At 35.1% G+C, this 20,556-nt stretch overlaps 1 protein-coding gene across 1 annotated transcript in view; it reads left to right on the forward strand.

Moving 5' to 3' along the window:
- LOC115246347 (dystrophin-like) overlaps positions 1-20,556 on the forward strand; it is a 467,223-nt gene that overhangs the window by 376,711 nt on the left and 69,956 nt on the right. The window contains exons 42-43 of the mRNA XM_029825095.1: positions 10,866-11,010; positions 17,073-17,196. Coding sequence (XP_029680955.1) covers positions 10,866-11,010; positions 17,073-17,196 — 269 coding nt within the window. The remainder of the gene's footprint in view (positions 1-10,865; positions 11,011-17,072; positions 17,197-20,556) is intronic.

The following is a 20,556-nucleotide window of genomic DNA, read 5'->3' on the forward strand; positions in this document are numbered from 1 at the left end:
ATATTTTTTTATTAATCGTTTTTTTAAGTTGAAAAATGTTCAAGTTTCACAAATGCACTCGGTATTATGAGAACTAAGAGAATTAATAGGTATCTGTATGTTAAAGTGCTTACGTTTAGTTTATATAAAAGGCGGCAAAAAACGTGTACGAACCCTGTTGGTATTCGGGAGCGCCCTTATTGCCAGGCAGTTACATTCTCTTCGCGCCAGATGCGACACAACGTTTACTTAGTGACTTTAAATCCTGCGTATGCGCCGCAATATGGAGCGGACTACTTCGTATGAGCGCAGGATTTCATTTATGAGGGTAATCGATTGAGCGCAGGATTTTCTCCGTTAATCTCGATTTAAAAGCCGAACAGAGTAGCGTCGAACCCGTTTTACAGATCACGGAAATGGCGTTTTGCTCGCGGAAAAGTTAGCGTACTTGGATTATCGTCGGAAAGCTTTTTCGGCACATTCCGTTGTTTTAAAAAATCGGCCAAGCATCGACCGGATATCATTTTACTGCGAATTTGCTTTTACACGCGTTGTTTACTCAAATGAGATTATCTTGTTCTGTTGAAAAATCGTAATTTGCATTAAATAATTATATTAATTATCGTAAATGACACACTCATTTTATGTGATCTTACGAATCCGTAGAAATAGAATATGTATAGAGCAACATAATTATATTTACAAAATATTTTTTAAAAATTGATTAATAACATGATCTATTAATTTGTATAATATTTGTAATTTAATTGTGCATTAAAAATATCGCGAATAATTAAACTGACAAAGAAGAAATGTTCTAAAATTTTTTTTTTGTGACGGATGTTAATCGTTAATTTTTCTGCGTGTAACCACAATTCTCAAATATCAAGAACGCACATTTTGTATAGCTTCGAATGCTATTATTCGCCTGTTCGTATATTTTGTTTGTTTTCCTCTATTTCAGATCTATTTCTCGCGCGATCGCTCATTTTTCACTTTCTTTCACACGAACGCGAGCGTGACTCAATTTGTAACGTTCTCGCAAATGTGCGACACAGGTATCCGTTAAAGCTCACCCGTTTTACCTTTTTCGCCCTTGTCCCCGCTCCGGTGTCCGGGTCCCGCGAGAGGAAATTGGCCGGAAGCGCGCGCGCGTAACCGCTGGCATCGAGCTATCATGCCACGGATACAAATCGCGGACGATTCCACGGGAGAACGGAATTCGATGGGCAGAGGCAGGGATCGATGAACGATCCTTCTGGCTGGGTCTCTGTATGCCCGTTGAAAGATGGACGGGAAGGCGCTCGTGTTCATCGAACGTGAACGAGCGCGTCCCTGGTGACCCGACGACCTGACCGGCTCAAAATTTTTAATTTCCGGCTGGCTGAAGACTCCCCAGCGAAGAGACCCTTTGCTAAGAATGCATCGGGACGCAACATCTGACCCGCGCATCAGCCGCGTATTGTGTCGACGACCAAAGTTGACGACAATGCCCATGATTCAAGAAAGAAACGAGATTGGGTGACTGATGTCAGCCTGTACCGGTGAGAAAACGACGAAGAGAAAAGTGGCGAGAAGAGGAAATTTCTGATTGAAGTTTTTGAGAACAAAAAGTTTTCATCTGCTACAGAGAGAGACGCGCTGACGTCTCTCTCTTCTGGATCGTTATCGAATTATCCATCTAAGATAATTTGCGGTCTATCTCCTATTTTAGAATGAAAAAAAAAAACAAACGAATCGATTTAATCTATGCAAAGAATTCTTCGAAATAAAGCAAGTGGTTCTGTCTTTCTAGTTTGATTCGCTGTTTACATGGAAAATCAAATATTCAACTGTGGTTAGTTTTGATGCGGTTTTCGAGCCGGAAACGTAATCAAAAGCGGATGTACAACGCTATGAATACTAGCTGAGAGGTATGCTTTGCACAACAATCTCATTAATAACTATGTGTATTTAATCATCGCGCGAGGCAACGAAAATTATGAGATTTGAATAATCAATCGTAGAAGATAATAATAAAGTGACTGTAATGTATATTTAATGCGCGTTCTCTCAATCATCCTTTATATCGCTTGATCGATATTATTCGCCTTTGATGCTGCGTATAACGCATTTTCCGACTAATATCGCTATAATTTCGAAATTACAAACGATCATGGCTGCTGCTTTGCGACCAGTTTGCCACGCGTTGATTTCATCCGTATCGATCAGACATGATCGGAAATCACAAGCATGTTGTTAATGCGTAATCGCTCGATCACCCTCGACGAGAAAAAAACTCGAAACCTCTTCAACGTATCCATGGAATCCGCGATCTAACTGCAGTCATCATGCCCGTTCAGCGAGTAATTCCGCTCTCTCTCCCTCTCTTGCTCCGGTATTTGCGTTCTCATTAGGAAATGCCACATACCGATTCAAACAGTTTCGATCCACCACTGCGCTAATCCGCAAAATGGATTAACCACATGCCTCTTTCGACCGTTTTGTAATCGATATCTGCGGACGCTTCATATAATCAGAAAATGCTCTTAAAGGCGCGATATTAATCCAGACGTTTCCGCGCTAATGATGCCTCGTGTTCGATGGGTTCATTATAAAGGTTCGCAGAATTTAAGTACTCATTAGAAATCGATACTGAAGTCTGAGAAGAGTGGATAATAATTTCTCAACTAACGTAATTCGCAAGATTTGTACATCATAAGCATGTGTCTGTGTGTTTACTGGGAATATAATGATTAATTTAATTCAATTTAATGTTTTTTCTTAAAAATCTTGGCTGAAATAAAATCTGTTAATATTAATTAATTCAGTTTTTTTTAAATATTAAAGTTTAGATAATAGATACTTTTTTGCGAAATAGATAAATTTTTAGAAACAAAAAAAGTTTGTCTAAACTATTAATTTTGTAATGCATGATATGCAAGTATTTCTCCTATATTTTAAAACGTATCTCCCGAAATGTGACAGTTTTGTGACAAAATGCGCGTATCAAAATCGTCGCTTTTACCATATTGTGATAAAATCGGGAGGGATGGATATGTAAATATGAGAAACATCAGCAAAATTATTTCAGCTGCGTGGCCGATTGTGATACTACACGTGCGGAGGTTACAACTCATAGGATCGCGACAAAATACATGTTATTGTTATTTGTACAAACGCTCGCAACGTCTGCTAAACTCGTTTTACGAGCGAAAAGTTTGTATCGCGCTTTCCACGAACGACACTCGTATCATATCAACCGTTGGTGAATGTTAGTTAAATTCATTAATTTTAACGGTTGTACATATCTGCTATAATATGCATATTATTATGTTATCAATGGATTATGATATGTGATCAATTTTGTCTGTTTTGTTTGAAAATCTTAGGCAGTTACAGACGTGAATTAGACAATATTTTCTTTTCTTTTGATCGTCGATTTGTCCTGGGTCCATGGACAAATATCTTTGATCTTTCGAATAAAGGATAGCATTTGTTCGCTAAAACATTGAAAAATATGCGCGGAGCATGACAAAGGTTACATCCATCTCATACATAACGTTCCATCTCATACATAATGGATCTGTAACGGTACGTAAAATAATACGTGGTACCAATACAGGCAACTGTGAAACAATAGTAAACTCATACGTAAACCAGAGGTTTATCGGAATTGCTATCGAACGGACTACATAACTTACTAAATACGTACCAAGTGGCCGATTCTAACGGAACTACAATCCGGTAGTGGATTTGGTAGTATTCTGCAGCAGCTTGGAACTTGTCTGAGACTATTAATTCTTTTTGGAATAAATAACAGCACACAATTCATATCTATTGTATTTTACATTTATTTATTAACATTGATAAATTGAATATACATCAATAATTTATCATATATTTAATTAATTTTCTTCGAATAAATTTTTTCTCGTTCTTTATTAAAACGTATTTTTATGGGGAGATTTATGGTAGATCGAGACGAAAGAAATCTTACATATTATTTAAAAAGAAGTGGTATCAAGATATTTCATCCTAATCCTCGAATAATTTATGATATGTACAGATGATAATTTTTTTATCGATCTATTCTAAAGATGTGAGATGGATACTTTTTTTTTAAGAGTATTAAAAAGTTTTCAAAACTTTATTTGACCGTTACATCAATCACTACATGCGTTTTGATTATACATAAAGACGACACACACAGACGCGGTTCACATTTTAATCGTTGATCCATTTGCGCTATCAAGTCGCAATGTTCAATTCTGCGACGGACGCAGTGCGAAGTTGCATCTCGAAAATGCAGAGAAAGAGAGGGAGAGAGAGAGACAGAGACAGAGAGAGAGAGAGATCGGCGCGACGCTAATGGCGACGTTGTTGCTGTTGTTTATTGTAGAAGTTTGGGCCGGTTTTGCGCGACAAGTCGACCTTACTCAGATTGGGATTGTACCGGCAAATTGTTCCCTCGAGTTGAATTATCATACAATAAACGTGTATTTTCTATACAAAAATTCCGGTTTCATATTTATATACCTGATACAGTGACAGAATTTTCCTAAATAAAAACAAGATGGGAAGCTAATAATCATTATTTATTTATTTATTTATTTATTAGAATAAACGGGAAAGAAAGCATACAATAAAAAAAGATTCAAGAAAGATTTATTATATATACTAACGAGATAACATTAGCCAATCGAGTGAATTATAAGCAGAATATAAATTTATTTTTATTTTATTGATATATATGTAGCTTTGTATTACATATTTTCAAATATTGCGAATATAATTCAGCGCGTTTAATTTAACAGGCAGTTTGACAATGAGAAGAATTTATTCAAAGATGAATGAGATGTAATAATGGTATAATAAATTGATATCCACCCCGATATCCATATCATTATATCCGTAAGCGCATTTGTATCGATTAACTCATAGTAACATATTTAACATTGCTCTCGTGAAAGATGTTTCGGTATTACATTACTACGCGAAATATTTGTGGGTAAATTTCGCATTCGTCGCTATTTCAATAGTAATTTCGTCTAGAGGCGAAATTTATTTATAACGCCAACTAATTCAACGCGAACCACATGGCGGGTTGCCGATGTTATCGAGAGATCGATGGCCACAATGAATTTTGATAGCTCCCTACGGAATCACATTGACTATCAGGATTTAATACATTTCTCGCTTAGAATACAATGGAAAAGCGGAAATATACGAATACTGGTAGAATTACCACTTAGAACAGAAACTATGACAAAATCTTCTTGAACTATAAACTTACAATTTAGAATATTATTCCGCAAAAAACTCGCGAAATTTTTATAAATCTGAATAGTTTTGATTCAGCAGCATAAACGTTACATCTTTTTATCAAATGGATTGTCACATGTGTAATGTATATTATTATATATTCATAAATTCATATGTCTTCCGACGTTTTGCAGCAACTTACAGTTTTCTGTCGCATAAATACAGAATAGAGTTGAAACCGTATCGTAGATTTCCATGGAGACTACTAGTATTCATGAAAATCTGTCTCTCAATGAATTTCAGTGATTTCGGTAGTAAAATATGACATTTTCATGGAACAATATTTTCTCATAAATTATCTCGTTACTATGCTCAATGTTTTAATTTATTTTTATTTTGCAATCAATATCTCTATATATAAAAATCTCTCTATATTATCTATATAAAGATTGTTGTAATTGGCAGGAAAATGATTTTCAAACAATTCGTTTACAAACTTGATTTATTTTCATTTCAAATCTCTTTTCGATAACAAATTGTTTCGGATCCGTCATTTCTATTATTTGTTAAATAATCCACATTTATAGCAAAATCTGACGTAAAGCTCGAAACGCCTACCTAATGATTTTTGCGCGTACTCAGACGTTTTCTAAATACATTCGACAATGCAGTTTAAAAACACCGTTCAGAATTTCGACGGAATTGCTGTCGGAAACGTTTTGTAACTCTGACTTATCCCAAATCCTTGAGCTATCAATGCCACAGTTGCAACGTTGCTACATTTCCAACGTGTGTGCGCCTCGCCGTTTTAATTATCCTTAATCTCTGACTGTGTACGCTAAATCGGACAATCTCGCGTAATCAGAAGTTTTGCTGGTATTTTATGTCTCGCAACGCTTGCGATTTAATTCTGTATGTATTTTCTTCCTTTTTGAGTCTACCATGTAAATAACAACGAACTCGAATTATTATATCGCGCTCTTGCATTCGCGCAATCAAATTTTCCGCAAACTTTGGTCATCGCACTATTGTACACGTCTCTCATTATGCAAACGAAAAAAAGTACACCGCCGTTATATCTCTTTGTTGCAATATTGATTTCCTATTATTATAGAATTTCGTTATCATATTTCTTTTGTTGCAAAAATCGTATTGTTGCGATTTTCACGGGAAAGAGAAAAGGTTTTGTTAAAAATATTTTATATAAATATTTGATATATATTTATTTATATAATTATATTAAAATTGATCAATATATCTTTGATTACGCGTTTTCAATATTTGAAATATTTTTGCGGATCAAATTATCTCTATTCCATTATTTTCTTCCTTTACGAGAAAGGAAACATTCACTTTTCGTCGAGTACGTAGTCGTATGCAGAGAGTAACTATCGTACTAAACGACTTTTATTACTCGGCAAACAATTGCATTGTCGTCACGCGTAACTTTATCAATAAAATCTTAATGCTACGGCGTTGTTCATGATTTATTTACTTGAGGCTACGACGGGACTTTATTGAGTGAGTGCGAGATACGTGACATTTCTTCGGCAGATTTTTATAGCCGCCCAGGAAATTCCTTGGTGATTTATTTTACATCGGCCTGGCACGTCGTAAAGATCGCTCGCTTGCAGGGCAATGTTCGTTCGCGAACAGGGCGACAGAGTAGTACCACTTACTGAACATTCAATTGAAATGCGATCGCACGAACGAGAAGTATATCTCTTTTCGCGAGTAGAGGCTCCCCTGTTTCTGGCAGCCGGACGACGAGCAAAAATAAATGTTCCGCCAAATTCGCTTTCGTGACCGTAAGATTCCATTACTGACATAGGTCCGACGTACATCCTATTAATCACATGGACCTCGCTTTTTCTCAATTACACGACGATAAATCGCCGGTATCTATATATGAGCAGTGATTAATTAAAATTAATAATTTCCAGACGCGCGGATGTATTAATGAATCTTGACGAGTACGCGGTATGCGATGAAATAAAAAATTAATCTTTTCTGTGAGAAAAAAAAAATTATTACGATAAAAAGAAATGTACATAAAACGCGTAAAAATGAAATAATATTCAAATTGTTTAATTTAATATATATATAAAATTTTGTATTTACTATTGCTCTCTTACTTTTCTCTCTCTCTCTAAATATTATTTATTACAATCTTAACAAATTTAATTTTCTATACCAAACTTTTTTAAGATTTCACTCGCGATAAAATGCTTCCTCTTTTCGTATTATTTGTTAAAAGAAAAAAAAAAAAAAAAAAAGGGAATTACAAAATTAAAGCCCAAAAAAAAAAAAAAAAAAAAAATAGGGAATTACAAAATTGAAGCTCTTCCATCCCATTGTTGTATAAACATGTACTCTTTATAAAGTACGCTGCTGTCAATTAATTGTTATTAGAAGTTACAGCGCTGTGAGTGATTGCAACTCGAGTAAAAACCTTTAATATTAATATTTTTATTAAAATAATATTTTATCTTTAATTCCTAATTCTATTTAAAGTTGCAATTCTACAAATTAATTTATTTCGTTATCTCTATTCTATTAAATTCGAATAAAAAAAGCCAGTATATTCGAAAAGTATAAGTCACTATTCCTCAAATTAATTTTCTTCACGCGACTGCGTTGTGCGAATTTTCTCGAGCAAACATCAGTTCGCTATACTCAGAGTGAGAGAAGTTTATTCCCGCGATTCATCGGAGCGATGAGGACGATTTCTTTCGGTAACCCCGGTACCGCCATCCATCGCGCGAAATATCCTTACGCTCTTATCTCCTTGGGAGAGAAGTGCAATACCATTCGACGTGAGTGTGTGCCTGTGTACAGACACGTACAATGCGCCTGTACGCGCGCTCAAATCGCAAAAGTACGCGGAATTTCGCGAAGCTCTCATCGACGTTACAATAACCGCAATATATCCGAACGCGGGGCTGTTTCTTTGCGATACGAGAACGACGACGCCGGGATCTCCGAGAGGAGAAAAGTTAGGAACGGGGAGGAATTGTTGGATGCGACCTAGTAAGTGGGTGCCCTCGCCGGTGGTGGGTGCAACAATGGCGAAATATAAATCTAAATCCCAACCGCCATCCTTCCTGCTCTCCTTTCGCCCGCGTATCTCTGCACCTTTATCTTCCTTTTTCGTCTATTCCCGCGAACCACCGACCGGCGACGATGCTCTCTCGGTAGTCGGTGTGCACGGTCTTTATCCTCGCCCGAGAATTTCTCTCCCGCTATTCAGAACCCCTGGTCTCTCTTTCGCGCTTCCTACCTCTTTATATCGTTCTCATACTGTGCCTCTGTCTTCCGCTTTAATTCGCCTTACGCAGGGGCTTCTTTATTCTTCGGACCACTTTGGATTTTATCCGCGTACAAGTAGTTCCAACAAGATAATGGACAAGTTAAACAGGAAATAAAGTAAGAGGGAATACATCGCAAATGTTACTTATCCTTTTTTCTATATTTTCTATATAAAAAGTATTTTTATATTTCTACTACACATTTATAGAGATTTTACGAAATTAAATATATTTCTACACATTTTTTTTTATTAAGAAGGAGAACAAATTATAACTTTATTATATTTATAATTAATATTACTTTTTTTTTTGCCCGCTCTTATTCACGTAATAACTGGAATCGCGCGTAATAAAGGAATTACAAAGATCAAAACAGCTATCTCCTAAATTTTAGTAGTACAATAAAATGAGGGTTTGTCAATGTCTCTGATGTAATTTTTTGCCAGTGTTATATTCATGTCATATTATGCGTATTATAAAATTTATACGTGCATGGACCCGCGAGACCATTGTCTCGGATACCTACGAGATCGTCTCCTAATTCTTCTCTTTTGACTTATTCTCCATATCTATCTTATTCGTTGTATCTTGCTCTAACCCCTTTTGCTTCAGTTTCTTTCTCCCAGCGGTACATATCACGAGTACTCATTCTTCTTGAGACCATTTCCTTCGTATATATATTCAGCTTTTCGCGCTCCCACGCCTTTCAGTGATTTCCCACCGGTCTTTCATTTTATTTCACGCTCATCGGGCACTCTCGTCCAGCGGTATTTACTTACTATTAACAAAACACGCGGGTATTATATATACCTTATCGCTCCCTTCAATATTTATCCTTCATTCATTTTTGTCGACTTACCGCGCACCATGTTCGTCGTATCCCTCGGAAATTTTGTCCGCTGCAAATTTCGCCATTTGCATATTTTTCTTCTTATCTCTTCCATTAAAGTATCTTCTTGATCTGATTTTTCTACGCTCTTGCGTTTTTTGTCCGAAATTATTCTGAGATGTTCAATCTACTTCTTTGTCTTAACCAACTTTATTCTGACGAAGCACCCTCTTATCCTCTTTTGCACTTATCAAGGATCGTTCTCTATTCATTCACATCCCTTGATCTTGTCGTCTTGAGCTTCTATCTTTTATTTTTCTCACTCGAGCCGTCTCTTTTCTACCTTATTGTCCTACTTGTCTCCTTTCAAAGTCGGTTTGTACATCGGCGCTTTCCGTCATCGTTTGCACCGGTTTTTCCGTATTTTTCCAATTTGCCTGAAATCGTTTTCTTTCTTGGCCGTGATCGGCTTTAGCATCGGTTTCCTTTTTCCGGTCGCTTTTCTTTTCGATCGCGCACGGTTTACCTCGTCGCGTCAACGCTCGAAATGCTCGTCCGTTTTAATTTTCTCGGGACTCTTTTGCTTCCTGTATTTGCCTGCTTTACTCCAACCGCATTTTATCCGCAAGTATACTCCATCTCTGCTCTCGCACTTTTTGAAATTTCTGTCTTTCGATTTACGCTTTCGCGAGAGAAAAGTCACCGTCTTTTTCTCTCCTTCCATCGTATCGGGATGTGTTACATTCCATTCGCTCTTTCCAATCACTTTAGTCTTGATCCACTTATCTTAAGTATCTATCTGTTTCGTCTTATCTATTTGTTTCATCGCTATTTTTACATCATCGTTTTTCTCTTCTCATTCATCGTCTGATGTTTCTTTTGGCGCCAGCAACATCAAGGCTTTACATTTATTCTTTTCTCATCCACTTCGCCGCTTTGCCTTACTAGTCTCTTTTTTTTTTATTCTATCTCTACAGCATCTATCTGTCTGTCCCCAACAAATATGTACTCTTTTTACTTCCATTTATGATGAATCGTTTTATGTATTATTCTCGCCGCTGCATCATCGTATGAAATTCGTATCACGGCATGAATGTCCATCAGCATTTTATCTCGAGAGGATGCAATATCTCTCAGATAGCATCTACGAATCTTTTAAAATATGTACGCCATCATTTTGAGACGTAACTTTTTGTCTGATTTTGATTATAATCAGAAAAGTCCAACGTGTAATTGACGCAAACAAATTTTTCGATATTTAATTAATGCTTTATCACTCTCTTTTATTTTAAATACTAGTTTCATAACTTGTAAACAGGATATTACAATGTTAACTTTACCTATATCCAACAGGATCTTGTATTCATCGTGTATTCGTATTTTTATTACGTTCAAAATAAATATATGAGGAATAGCAACATTTTTTTAATATTTGTGAATGTAAATATTTTAGGATTTGATATAGAACAGTAGTTATATAAAGCACGTATGTTTTTTCTGTGCAGAAATCGTTTGGAAAGCAACACGGAACACTGGAATGCTTTGCTGCTATCGTTGCGCGAACTCATTGAATGGGTGATAAGGAAAGACACAGAGCTCACCGGCTTGGGACCCGTTTGCGGCGATGTGGCTGCGCTACAAAAACAACAAGTAAGTTACCAAATGTTGTTTTGCGCACAGATTACTTTGGGTTCCGTTTCGGGTCGAGTCTCGGTTAGTCCACATAAACCAGTAGAAGTATGCGAAGTTTACTTTCCTCAGCGCGCGCGTATTCGTTATCTTCGAAAGACGAGCATACTCCATTTAACATTTTTAGTTCACGGCAACAGCATCAATTTTGAACTTTAATATTCAAGTCAAATTATCTGAATATGACTTATGTACCTAAAATCGATTTCGTAGTCATCATTTGAGAGACTTGCGAGTTTCCACCTCGGAAACTGTATAGACGAATAGAATGTAATTAAGCATAAGCTCATGTGCTATCAAGCGAGTGTTCAACTGACTCTTTGAAACGCGGCAGCTCATGCAGAATGGATGTTTACGTATTCTCACCACGTATGCGTGTCAAGCTTCACGGAAACACACATCTTAATTACTATGTACTGTCACGTCAATTGTTCGTTAAACGGTTTAGTTGAATTCATTGTCGATTTTACTTAATTAAATTAATATTCAGTTCACTAAATTTTGTTTAATAGAAATATATTTTCTATTTATTTTAAAGAAATCTTTGAACGATATTGTTTTATCTTTCTTTTATATTAAAATAATTTTTTGTGTAATATTGTGTAATATTCTAAATTATAGATATGTGTTAGCGCTCTATTTAAAACGAAATTAGCACCGATTATGTGATAGCATAGTCTGTTAAATAATTCGTTTTAGTCTCTCGAATTATTAACCATTAATTCTTTTAAAAATTGGACATGCTCGTCCAGATAATTGGACGTATCCGCAGATATACATCGATGCAACCGTGTTAATTTATACGAGTATCCTTCGCGCGATAGTATACAAAGGCAGACTAGTAGTTTGGATTAATCCAGATTAGAACGCGCGTGTTGCCGTTACAGAAGCGTCTGTATCATATACATAGATAGCGAGTCCGAGTGTACGTAGGTGATAAGCCGTATGTCCCTCGACCAGATCCTCGATGTCATCGTGCGGTTAGATCTGCGTATGTATTTGTCACTTGCGTCGTAGAATACAGGAAATTGCTATCGATTATCCTTAGTTGCTCAAGCGAAAGCGTAAAGTGCTCAATCGATTGCATACTCATTCGATTGGCTTCGCGCATTTCTCCTGTAAATATGATTGCTTCGAGACATTTAACACGAAAATGATATTAATTTATTGCAATTATCAGGAAGAAAAGATAAATATATTTTAATAATATATATTTTTGCATTTATCTATTTAAACGGAAAAGATTTCAACAGTGGAGCCTTTAGTTCAGACATTTATTTTCTTTTAGTATCTTATAATATATATTATTAGAATTAAATTTTGCAGAAAAATATCATCAAACTTTCAATTTAACACATTTGATAGTTATATATAATAACGAGAGATAAATAATATAATTAAATTATAAATCTTATCCATATATTTAGTATTTTGACAAAAAATAAAACGGCAAATATAATTCCATCTGACAGCGTATTACCTTTTCATGAAAATATTATAAATATCAAAAAGTCTATTTTTTGCGCAATATTTCATTGCAATGCGAAAAATTTGAATATTTCTTTCTAGAGAGTCGTTTCGCAGATTTGCGAAAATGTTGCAATCGCATTGCTCAGGGTTTGCCCCGCAACAGTTCCTACGTGCGTTCTCTGCATTCCTTCAAGTACAGAATTCAACTCTCGCACTGCAACACCCGACCACCGTGTTCTAGCAATTGTTTCCTTACGTAATTGTTTATCCAGACTTCTCTCCGTAGATCCAATTAAGATCATTTCCCCGACACCTCAAACCTTTAATCTCCTCATTTCTCAACTGTTTTTCTTTTTTCATATTCATTAGCGAAATAACGTGGCAATTTAAATGAACGACGTTCGTGTAATTATCGTCGACGAGATTGTCGCGAGATTATCGCTGCGGTTTGAAATTTGATGCGCCATCGGGAAATTGCGGTTAATATGAATCGATCATACGCAGATTCAATTTAAATGACTTGCTAGTGATTAATAAATCCTACCTTCATGCATATGCATCGATTTTAAATAATTTCGCAAATATTCTAAACACGTGTATACCCGTGTGAAATTCTGAAGCGTTCACCTGGAGCGATTTTAATTATGCGTTGTTGATTTTATTAACGCTTGGCGGCGGAGACACGGCACTTTTCTCAGACGGTTAAGCTACGCTCGCTTGCAATATTGTTATAGACACTAGCCTTTCATTTACCCATGTTCCCTGTAATTAAAGCCTTAAATGAATTAAAACATATATGTAAAACAATGGCAGTGATAACTGTTAGCGATCGACATTTGAGAAGCTATTAAACTTTGGAGTCGTCAAGAGTATTTGAAGAATTATTTTTATTTCTATCACAATAATTATTTTACTATAAAAGAATATATTTTATCGTTGAAATACCATTTTATGAAATAAATTATTTAAAGCTTTTTACGTCAATTCTTACATTTAGAGCATATTTCTATAGGAATCCAGCGAACTGCCGTTGTGTAAATTGAATTTTGCAATAACACACACGAGCACACACGCGGGATCTTGAATTTTATAAAATTTCGCAAAACTTTCGCATTAAAGTGACTCGCAATAGCAAAGCGGTTTCATTCGATCAGACAAAAAACCGCTGCATTGAAACGACGCCTATCTCGGTATCGAAGTTTCGAAACGAGGGTTGCGCGTAATTAAAAGAGCGTTTATTGCGTCCACGCAATCGGAATGAAAGCCGGTCGCACGCGCAGTTAGTCGCCCCCGCAACAACGATGTAACGAGCGTCGACGGTCGTTTCTCTTACGCCCTGAAAAATTCTATTCGTTCGCGAGCGAGCGCGGATCGATATTCCGACCGTCGCGTAAACTCGCGCGTCTGTAAACGGCGTCGTTACATCCGGCGACACGGACGCGCGCGCCTGCATTTTATACGTCTTTCGCGCGAGTACAATTTGCGAATGAAAACCGCCGCGATATGCACGGGGGCCTACACCAGGGATACTTCGATCGAGGAATCGTACCGATTCGCGGCACGTCGCGATGCATTTTAATTTCGCGACGAAATTGCGCGCTGAGAGTATGCGTATCTTTTAACGGACGCTCATGCTCGTTTTTTTCGTCAAGCCCATTTTTATTATCCCGTGCACCTACGGTGCGAACGATTGATATTTTTGTCTCTGGCCTTGCAACGTCGGAATTTTTGCTCTCCGTACGCGAGAACTGTCGCGTTCGGAAGTTATTTTTCGGAGGAGCACTTTAGTCGAGTATCAACTCTCGGAATTTATGCCGGTGTGTTTCTTTCGGCTTGGGAAAGCCCGGATCTCCCGCCGCAGCGTTACCCCAAATGTTTACGGAGAGGTCTGTCGACGCTCGTGGCTCGTGAAACATTTAACACCCGACGGACAATAGCATCGGTATAGGATTCGTCTGTATGGATAAATCGTAAATAAAAAATAAACAGATCTTTGTGGAGAAAAAAAAATCTATTTGGAGGATGATTATGAGCAGTCTACTCTGGATATCTATTTACACTTGTTAATCAGTCAATTGATCATTCAGTGTTTAAATTTCTTTTCGTTTGGTTATATCGTATGTATAAAACAGGAAGAGTTATTTTTTTCTCCATAGAATTTTATAATGCATTTAATAATTCGATGCGTTGAAACAATTTTATTATTGGTTACAGCATGCGTGTATAAAATACAAGAGAAAGAGCACGTTTTATTCTATGATAAAATTGTTCTGAAATTAAATTGTTCGTGTAAATATTTCCCTTTTTTGTCGCCTTGCGTGCATATTAAATATGGGACAAAGAGCTTTCTTTTTTTTTTGTGGAACTTTATAAATAATAAAATTGTTTTGAAATACTTTGTCCCTTTTCGTTATGATAATCAAACGGACTACAGTTAAATGCTGAAGATTCTTAGCGTCAGATACGCATGCATTATTGTGATACACATTAATGCATTGTTGCCGTACGTATCTTGTAATTAACCTCTCGTAACATGATAACCGCATTGATAAGACAACTCGTCATGTTGCTACAATTAGAAAATGTTCAACTATCTAATTGAACGGATAGTTCTAATTTAGTCGTTCTAATTTCTTTATTAACGCCTTGACTAGTGGCTAAGCGTGTGTCACGCGTAAATTTTCATGCAATTTACAATCAAAATATAAATATTTATGACCAATCCGCGTTTATAATTAATTTTATTAGCACCAGAAGGAATTTTAATTCTTTAACAAAACAATAACATATTTGTATAAAAAAATACATGATTTACACTTAAACAAGTGATCTATTTTTCGTAAAAAGGGCTTTGGAAGAGAAATCTGTACAATGAGAATTACGAGGAGCAAGAAAAAATAAAGAATAAACACGCAATGAGATTTCTATCACTCACCGCGCGCTGCACCATCAGTCTTCGAAATGGGAAGCGAGGAAAGAAAATAAGAAAAATATAAGAATGATTAATGACCAGTATATCATGAAATCTGTGTTCTGCAGAACACCAATTTAACCAATTTATTTAATAGTATATTTTTCTTCTGGCAGATTATATCTCTTCTTCAAAATTTATCTCGCGAATTCCCAATTACTATTAACAAGCAAGTGGAGCGATAAATAACTAACGATTATAATAGCTTAAATCACGATGTAAATAGTTGTTTTATATGTTACGTTTATAAACACAAATTTTAGAAATGGTAAATATTATTAGATCAAGAGAAATTACGTAACATATGTCTTTATTTGTTGTGAAATATTTCATATCATGTTATTATTTTCCCAATCGATTTGTAAAAGTATAGGTAGATCTGCACTCCTAAAGAAATATATGTGATTTTATTCTTTAAAAAAAAAAAAAAAAAAAAAAAAAACAATTGTATTTCACCAGCGATTAATACAACGCCCACTGTGGTTTGCGTTAAAACGCTAAAAAGATCGTGCAAAATAATATCGATGCAGGATTGAAAAACAGAATGTTAAATCATTTAATTTATATTTCGGATATATGTTAAATATAACTACGGAAATATACAAATATCAAATGCAAAACTAATTACAATCATCAATTACGTTGGTTAACGTAAAGCAATCGCGAAAACAATCTCTTTAAAAAAAACTTGGGCAACCTCGACAGTTAAAAACGGTCTTCTCACTCCACATTCGTTTCGCTTGCGATGAATTTTCTTCTCGTAGCGACATAAAAAAAGACGGAAACTAGATGAACATGTCGTCTGGGCGTCTTTCGACGTGCAGAAAGAAACTCGTGGCGTCTTGCCCGCAGCAAATCCTTAACCTCACGAACGACGAGAAATAATCTCGTTAACCAGCAGGCGTGCAATATCGTAAGAGTGCCTTTTTATCCACTCGACTTTTTTTCTCGTCGACTGCAGTGGGCTAATTTTCAAGCCCGCTGTAGCATCTCATCAACTGCAATTACGAATACACATGTAGATGTTCCTGCGCCGCGACACAGTGTCTGATATAGTATTTACATCATAAAAATATAATGTAAAAACATTTTATTACTTAATTTTGAGATATCGTTTTATTATTTTGTTATATTACAAGATATACACATTTTTTATCGTTACATTCATTGTTTGAGTAAATTTCAATATGTATTATGTATATGATTATAATACTTATAAAAAATCAAATATTAAACTCTATAAATAATTACAATATTTTTCTTTTCTCTCAATATGTTTGTTTTAGTTTTTATAAATGTATTTATGCTTTTTTTTATTAATTGCTTTGCTTATTAAATTAATTAATATAATAGAGTTTGCAAATAATGCTTTCAAAGTAATATAACGATGTCATCGACATCAGTTCCAAGCTATCTTATTTATCGCAGTCAACAGACGAATTTAGTCAAGGCAAAGTTGATTTTTTAAAACCTCTTTGGCGACGAAGAGTTGATTCGTCAAGGGAAAACCTGGCACTGCACCAGACACCGATGCTCCTTGTCTCGTTATTTTTGTTTCACGATTTACGTTTCTCCTTCACAGGACGACCATCGTGGCTTCAGGAGACAGCTGGAGGACAAACGACCGGTCGTGGAGAACAATTTGCTGAGCGGCCGCCAGTACATCGCCAATGAGCCTCCGCTGTCCGACACATCGGACTCCGAAGGTACGTGAATTATGAATTATATATAAATCATGATCTAACGATTTTTCTTCTCTGTTATAACTAACAATTTTTAATAATATATTAACACACGTAATAGTATTTTATAAGAATATTGCACGTAAAAGACAGACTATTAATATTTTATGGTACACATAATATATACTATTTTGCGAATAGAAAATGTTCTTGATAATAATAAAAGTAATTACAAGAGCGCAAATTTTGCACTTTTGATTTTCTTGTAGTATATATATATATATATATATATATTCTTCTGCGCTTCAATTTTTTAAAATCACTTTTGTGTATATTATGAAAATATTATAAAAAAAGCTTGGAAATCGCTCTACTTTGTTCGCACGAACAAACATTTCGCGAAAGAACAAAGAAAAGCGGCCAAGTATATTCGTCGTTAGTTCCGTGAAACCACCTCATAACGCAAGACTGAGTTTGCCGATAGTGCTCAGTAATTAAGAGCGGTAGTGCGCCTTTCAATCTCATCAATTCGCGCTTTTATTCTTGCATTCGTAATTTTTCGTACCAATTACTGGAGGCAGAAACCTCGAGTATCCCGGCCTATCTCGCCAGTCTATCGGTTTGGAAGAGAGCACAGGATTTTCCCTCTCTTTGTCTCTGACGCCGTTTGATTTAATTAACGAATTGTTACTGCCGCCATTGTCCTTCCGTTAGTATTCTCAGTGACGTTATTTTTAATCTGTAAGATGAGGCGCTTATCAATCCGCAGTATTTGAAATTTCCATTGTGTTTTTTCCATTATATGTTTTTATGGCCTAAAAAGTTTGGAGAGTGTAACAAAATTATTTAAACAATTAAAAGAAAATTTCTTATACCTAAACTTTTCTTTTCCTAAACTGTTGGTACGATATTGTGATGAAATTAACAAAATTTTAGGTGAATTACATTATATTTGTCGTAATTTGTCATAAATATGAGAAATTTTATTTTATTTTCCTCTTCCTCTACGTAAACTCGTGATTGCATTTTAATAATTCACACCTTTTCTTCTAAGTTTGTGAATTTCCGCAGTTAAAAATTTTGTGGAAAGAAGTGAAAATCAACTACTGATTGTGTATATTCTGAGTTGTCCAGATTGGAAGGTTCTGACAAATATTTTGCTCTCTCTTTTTTCTCCTTTCTCGCTCGGCCTAACTCGCGGGACCAGAAACGAGCTTCATTCTTTATTGTCGTTCCCTTTTCAAGCATAACAAGGGAAAGAACGCGTAACTGCGACGCCTTGAATATTTCATTTACGTAATCCCATCGAGCTACCAAAACGCGGATATTTGAAAATAAACTCGATAGATATCTCTGATGCAAAATTATATTTTACTTTATAGATAATTTATGAATTTATAGATAAAAATATAAATAATATTTTAATTCCGTTATAAATTTTTTTTCCAATGTATATATCTATTAAAGTGTGATTTTTATAGTATGATGTAATATAGTTATGCAAGTATCTTTTATATAACCATACAACTTTATATACCATTACAAACAATTTTCTTCTTACATAGTATCCCGTTGTATCGTAATATCATTTCAAGTATTCCACTCGGAGATAAAATGTCTAGCAGACGCTGTTAACGCGAATCTATCGGGAACCGATATGAAGCGTTTCTAACCAGTTACAGGCGTACACTTTCCAGTTTTCATTCTGTATCAGCAACTCTGAGTTGTGAAATTTAGACGAGATCTTTTATTCATATTGCGCCGTCTCTGATTGAATAGAAACAGGAAAAATGAAGTAAGGCACTAAATAATACATCGAACAGAATTCGATTTCTTTGATTCGTTGAAAATTGTGGGAGGAGGGGAGGTTTTATTTGAAATTATTTTGGTTACATTTTTTCGATACACTACAAATTAAATCTTATATGAAGAGTAATATAAATTTAATATGGCAAAGATTTTTTAGTTTTATAATTAGTTCTATTGCCTATCGTTATATGTGTGTGTTTTTTATCACATGGATCAAATATTTTCCAATAAAAATCTACATGTGGCTTAATAGAAAAAAATAAATCACTATATTTACCTATATTAGTTTGCATGCATTTTGAGAAACTTATCCTTAGCCTTATATATAATAAAAATAACAATTATATTTATATTCTTTCTTTGTAATAATTTATATATCGATACATATTTCGGTTTATATTTCTCATATTTATGCTTTTGCGTTTTATATAAAAATTGTACGCTATATTTATTGATGCTTTTATTTAATTTTCGTGACAAGGCGAGTATTTGCACTACGTTGGTTAGAAAAAGAAATTATTGCGGCTAAGTAAATGTAATTCCGTCACAAACCATATGGGATTTTCAATCGAATTACAACTATAGTAGTACATTGGTACCAATGGAAGACGGCGTGGGGGTTTTAGAAGAGAAGTACCCCGAGAGGGATTGAAAACTTGTAGGACTTGCTGAAGTCCCGGAGGAAGGTACGACATAGTCTGGCGTATACGTATTCTTCTTCCAACTTGCGCTATTGCACGTAATTAGTCGATAAGAAATACTTATTATTCTCGATATCGCTCGTTGTTAAACGTAGTTGTTACATAGCAAACTCGATTTTTTTATCGGAAGAATTGTAAAGTTTTTATTGCAACATAACTTGTTTAAATCTATTACGTTTAAATGATTAATTGTTTCGAAATTCATTATAAGTGCGGAAACATTTATACGATGATTTTGTTGCAGTTTTTATATGCTTTTTAATAACAAGAGAGAATTTATAGATTATTAATAAAGTGTTATATGCGTAATTGATAAAAAACCGTTTTTGAGAAAAATCAATCTATAACAATTTTATTTCATATATTTTGAATTATTGAACACACACACGTATCGACGTCACTGAGTAATTGTAATTATCATCAGAATATCGCGCGATTGATCGTCAAATATCGAAATAGCCAAACGATGATAATTTAAGCAAGTTTTGATCAAAAGTTCATTAGTCTCCGTCAAAACGAAATTTAATTACTTTGGAAATATATTCGTGCAAACACGCTTGCTAATGCTATTGTCGTCAAACTATATTCAGTGCCAGATTGTACATATTATGAGATTAATTCGTAGAGTCAATAATCGATACTACCCAGTTAAAAATATATATATAGATTTTTAATCCATGCAAAATATTCGTGCAAAAAGACTTGAATGAATTAAAATGATATCTCAAAAAGAGTATTTGTGAATCTTATACTATGCAGCAATATTTACGTTTCTCTAAATTTGTTAAGAAGCAGAAATATTCAATCATATTTTTGATACATTTTATACTTTAGCCAACCGTTCATTAAGACAAAGTATATATATATATATATA

This window comes from Formica exsecta, unplaced genomic scaffold (genome assembly GCF_003651465.1).
Source record: "Formica exsecta isolate Colony F162 unplaced genomic scaffold, ASM365146v1 scaffold149, whole genome shotgun sequence".
NCBI classification, from domain to species: domain Eukaryota; kingdom Metazoa; phylum Arthropoda; class Insecta; order Hymenoptera; family Formicidae; genus Formica; species Formica exsecta.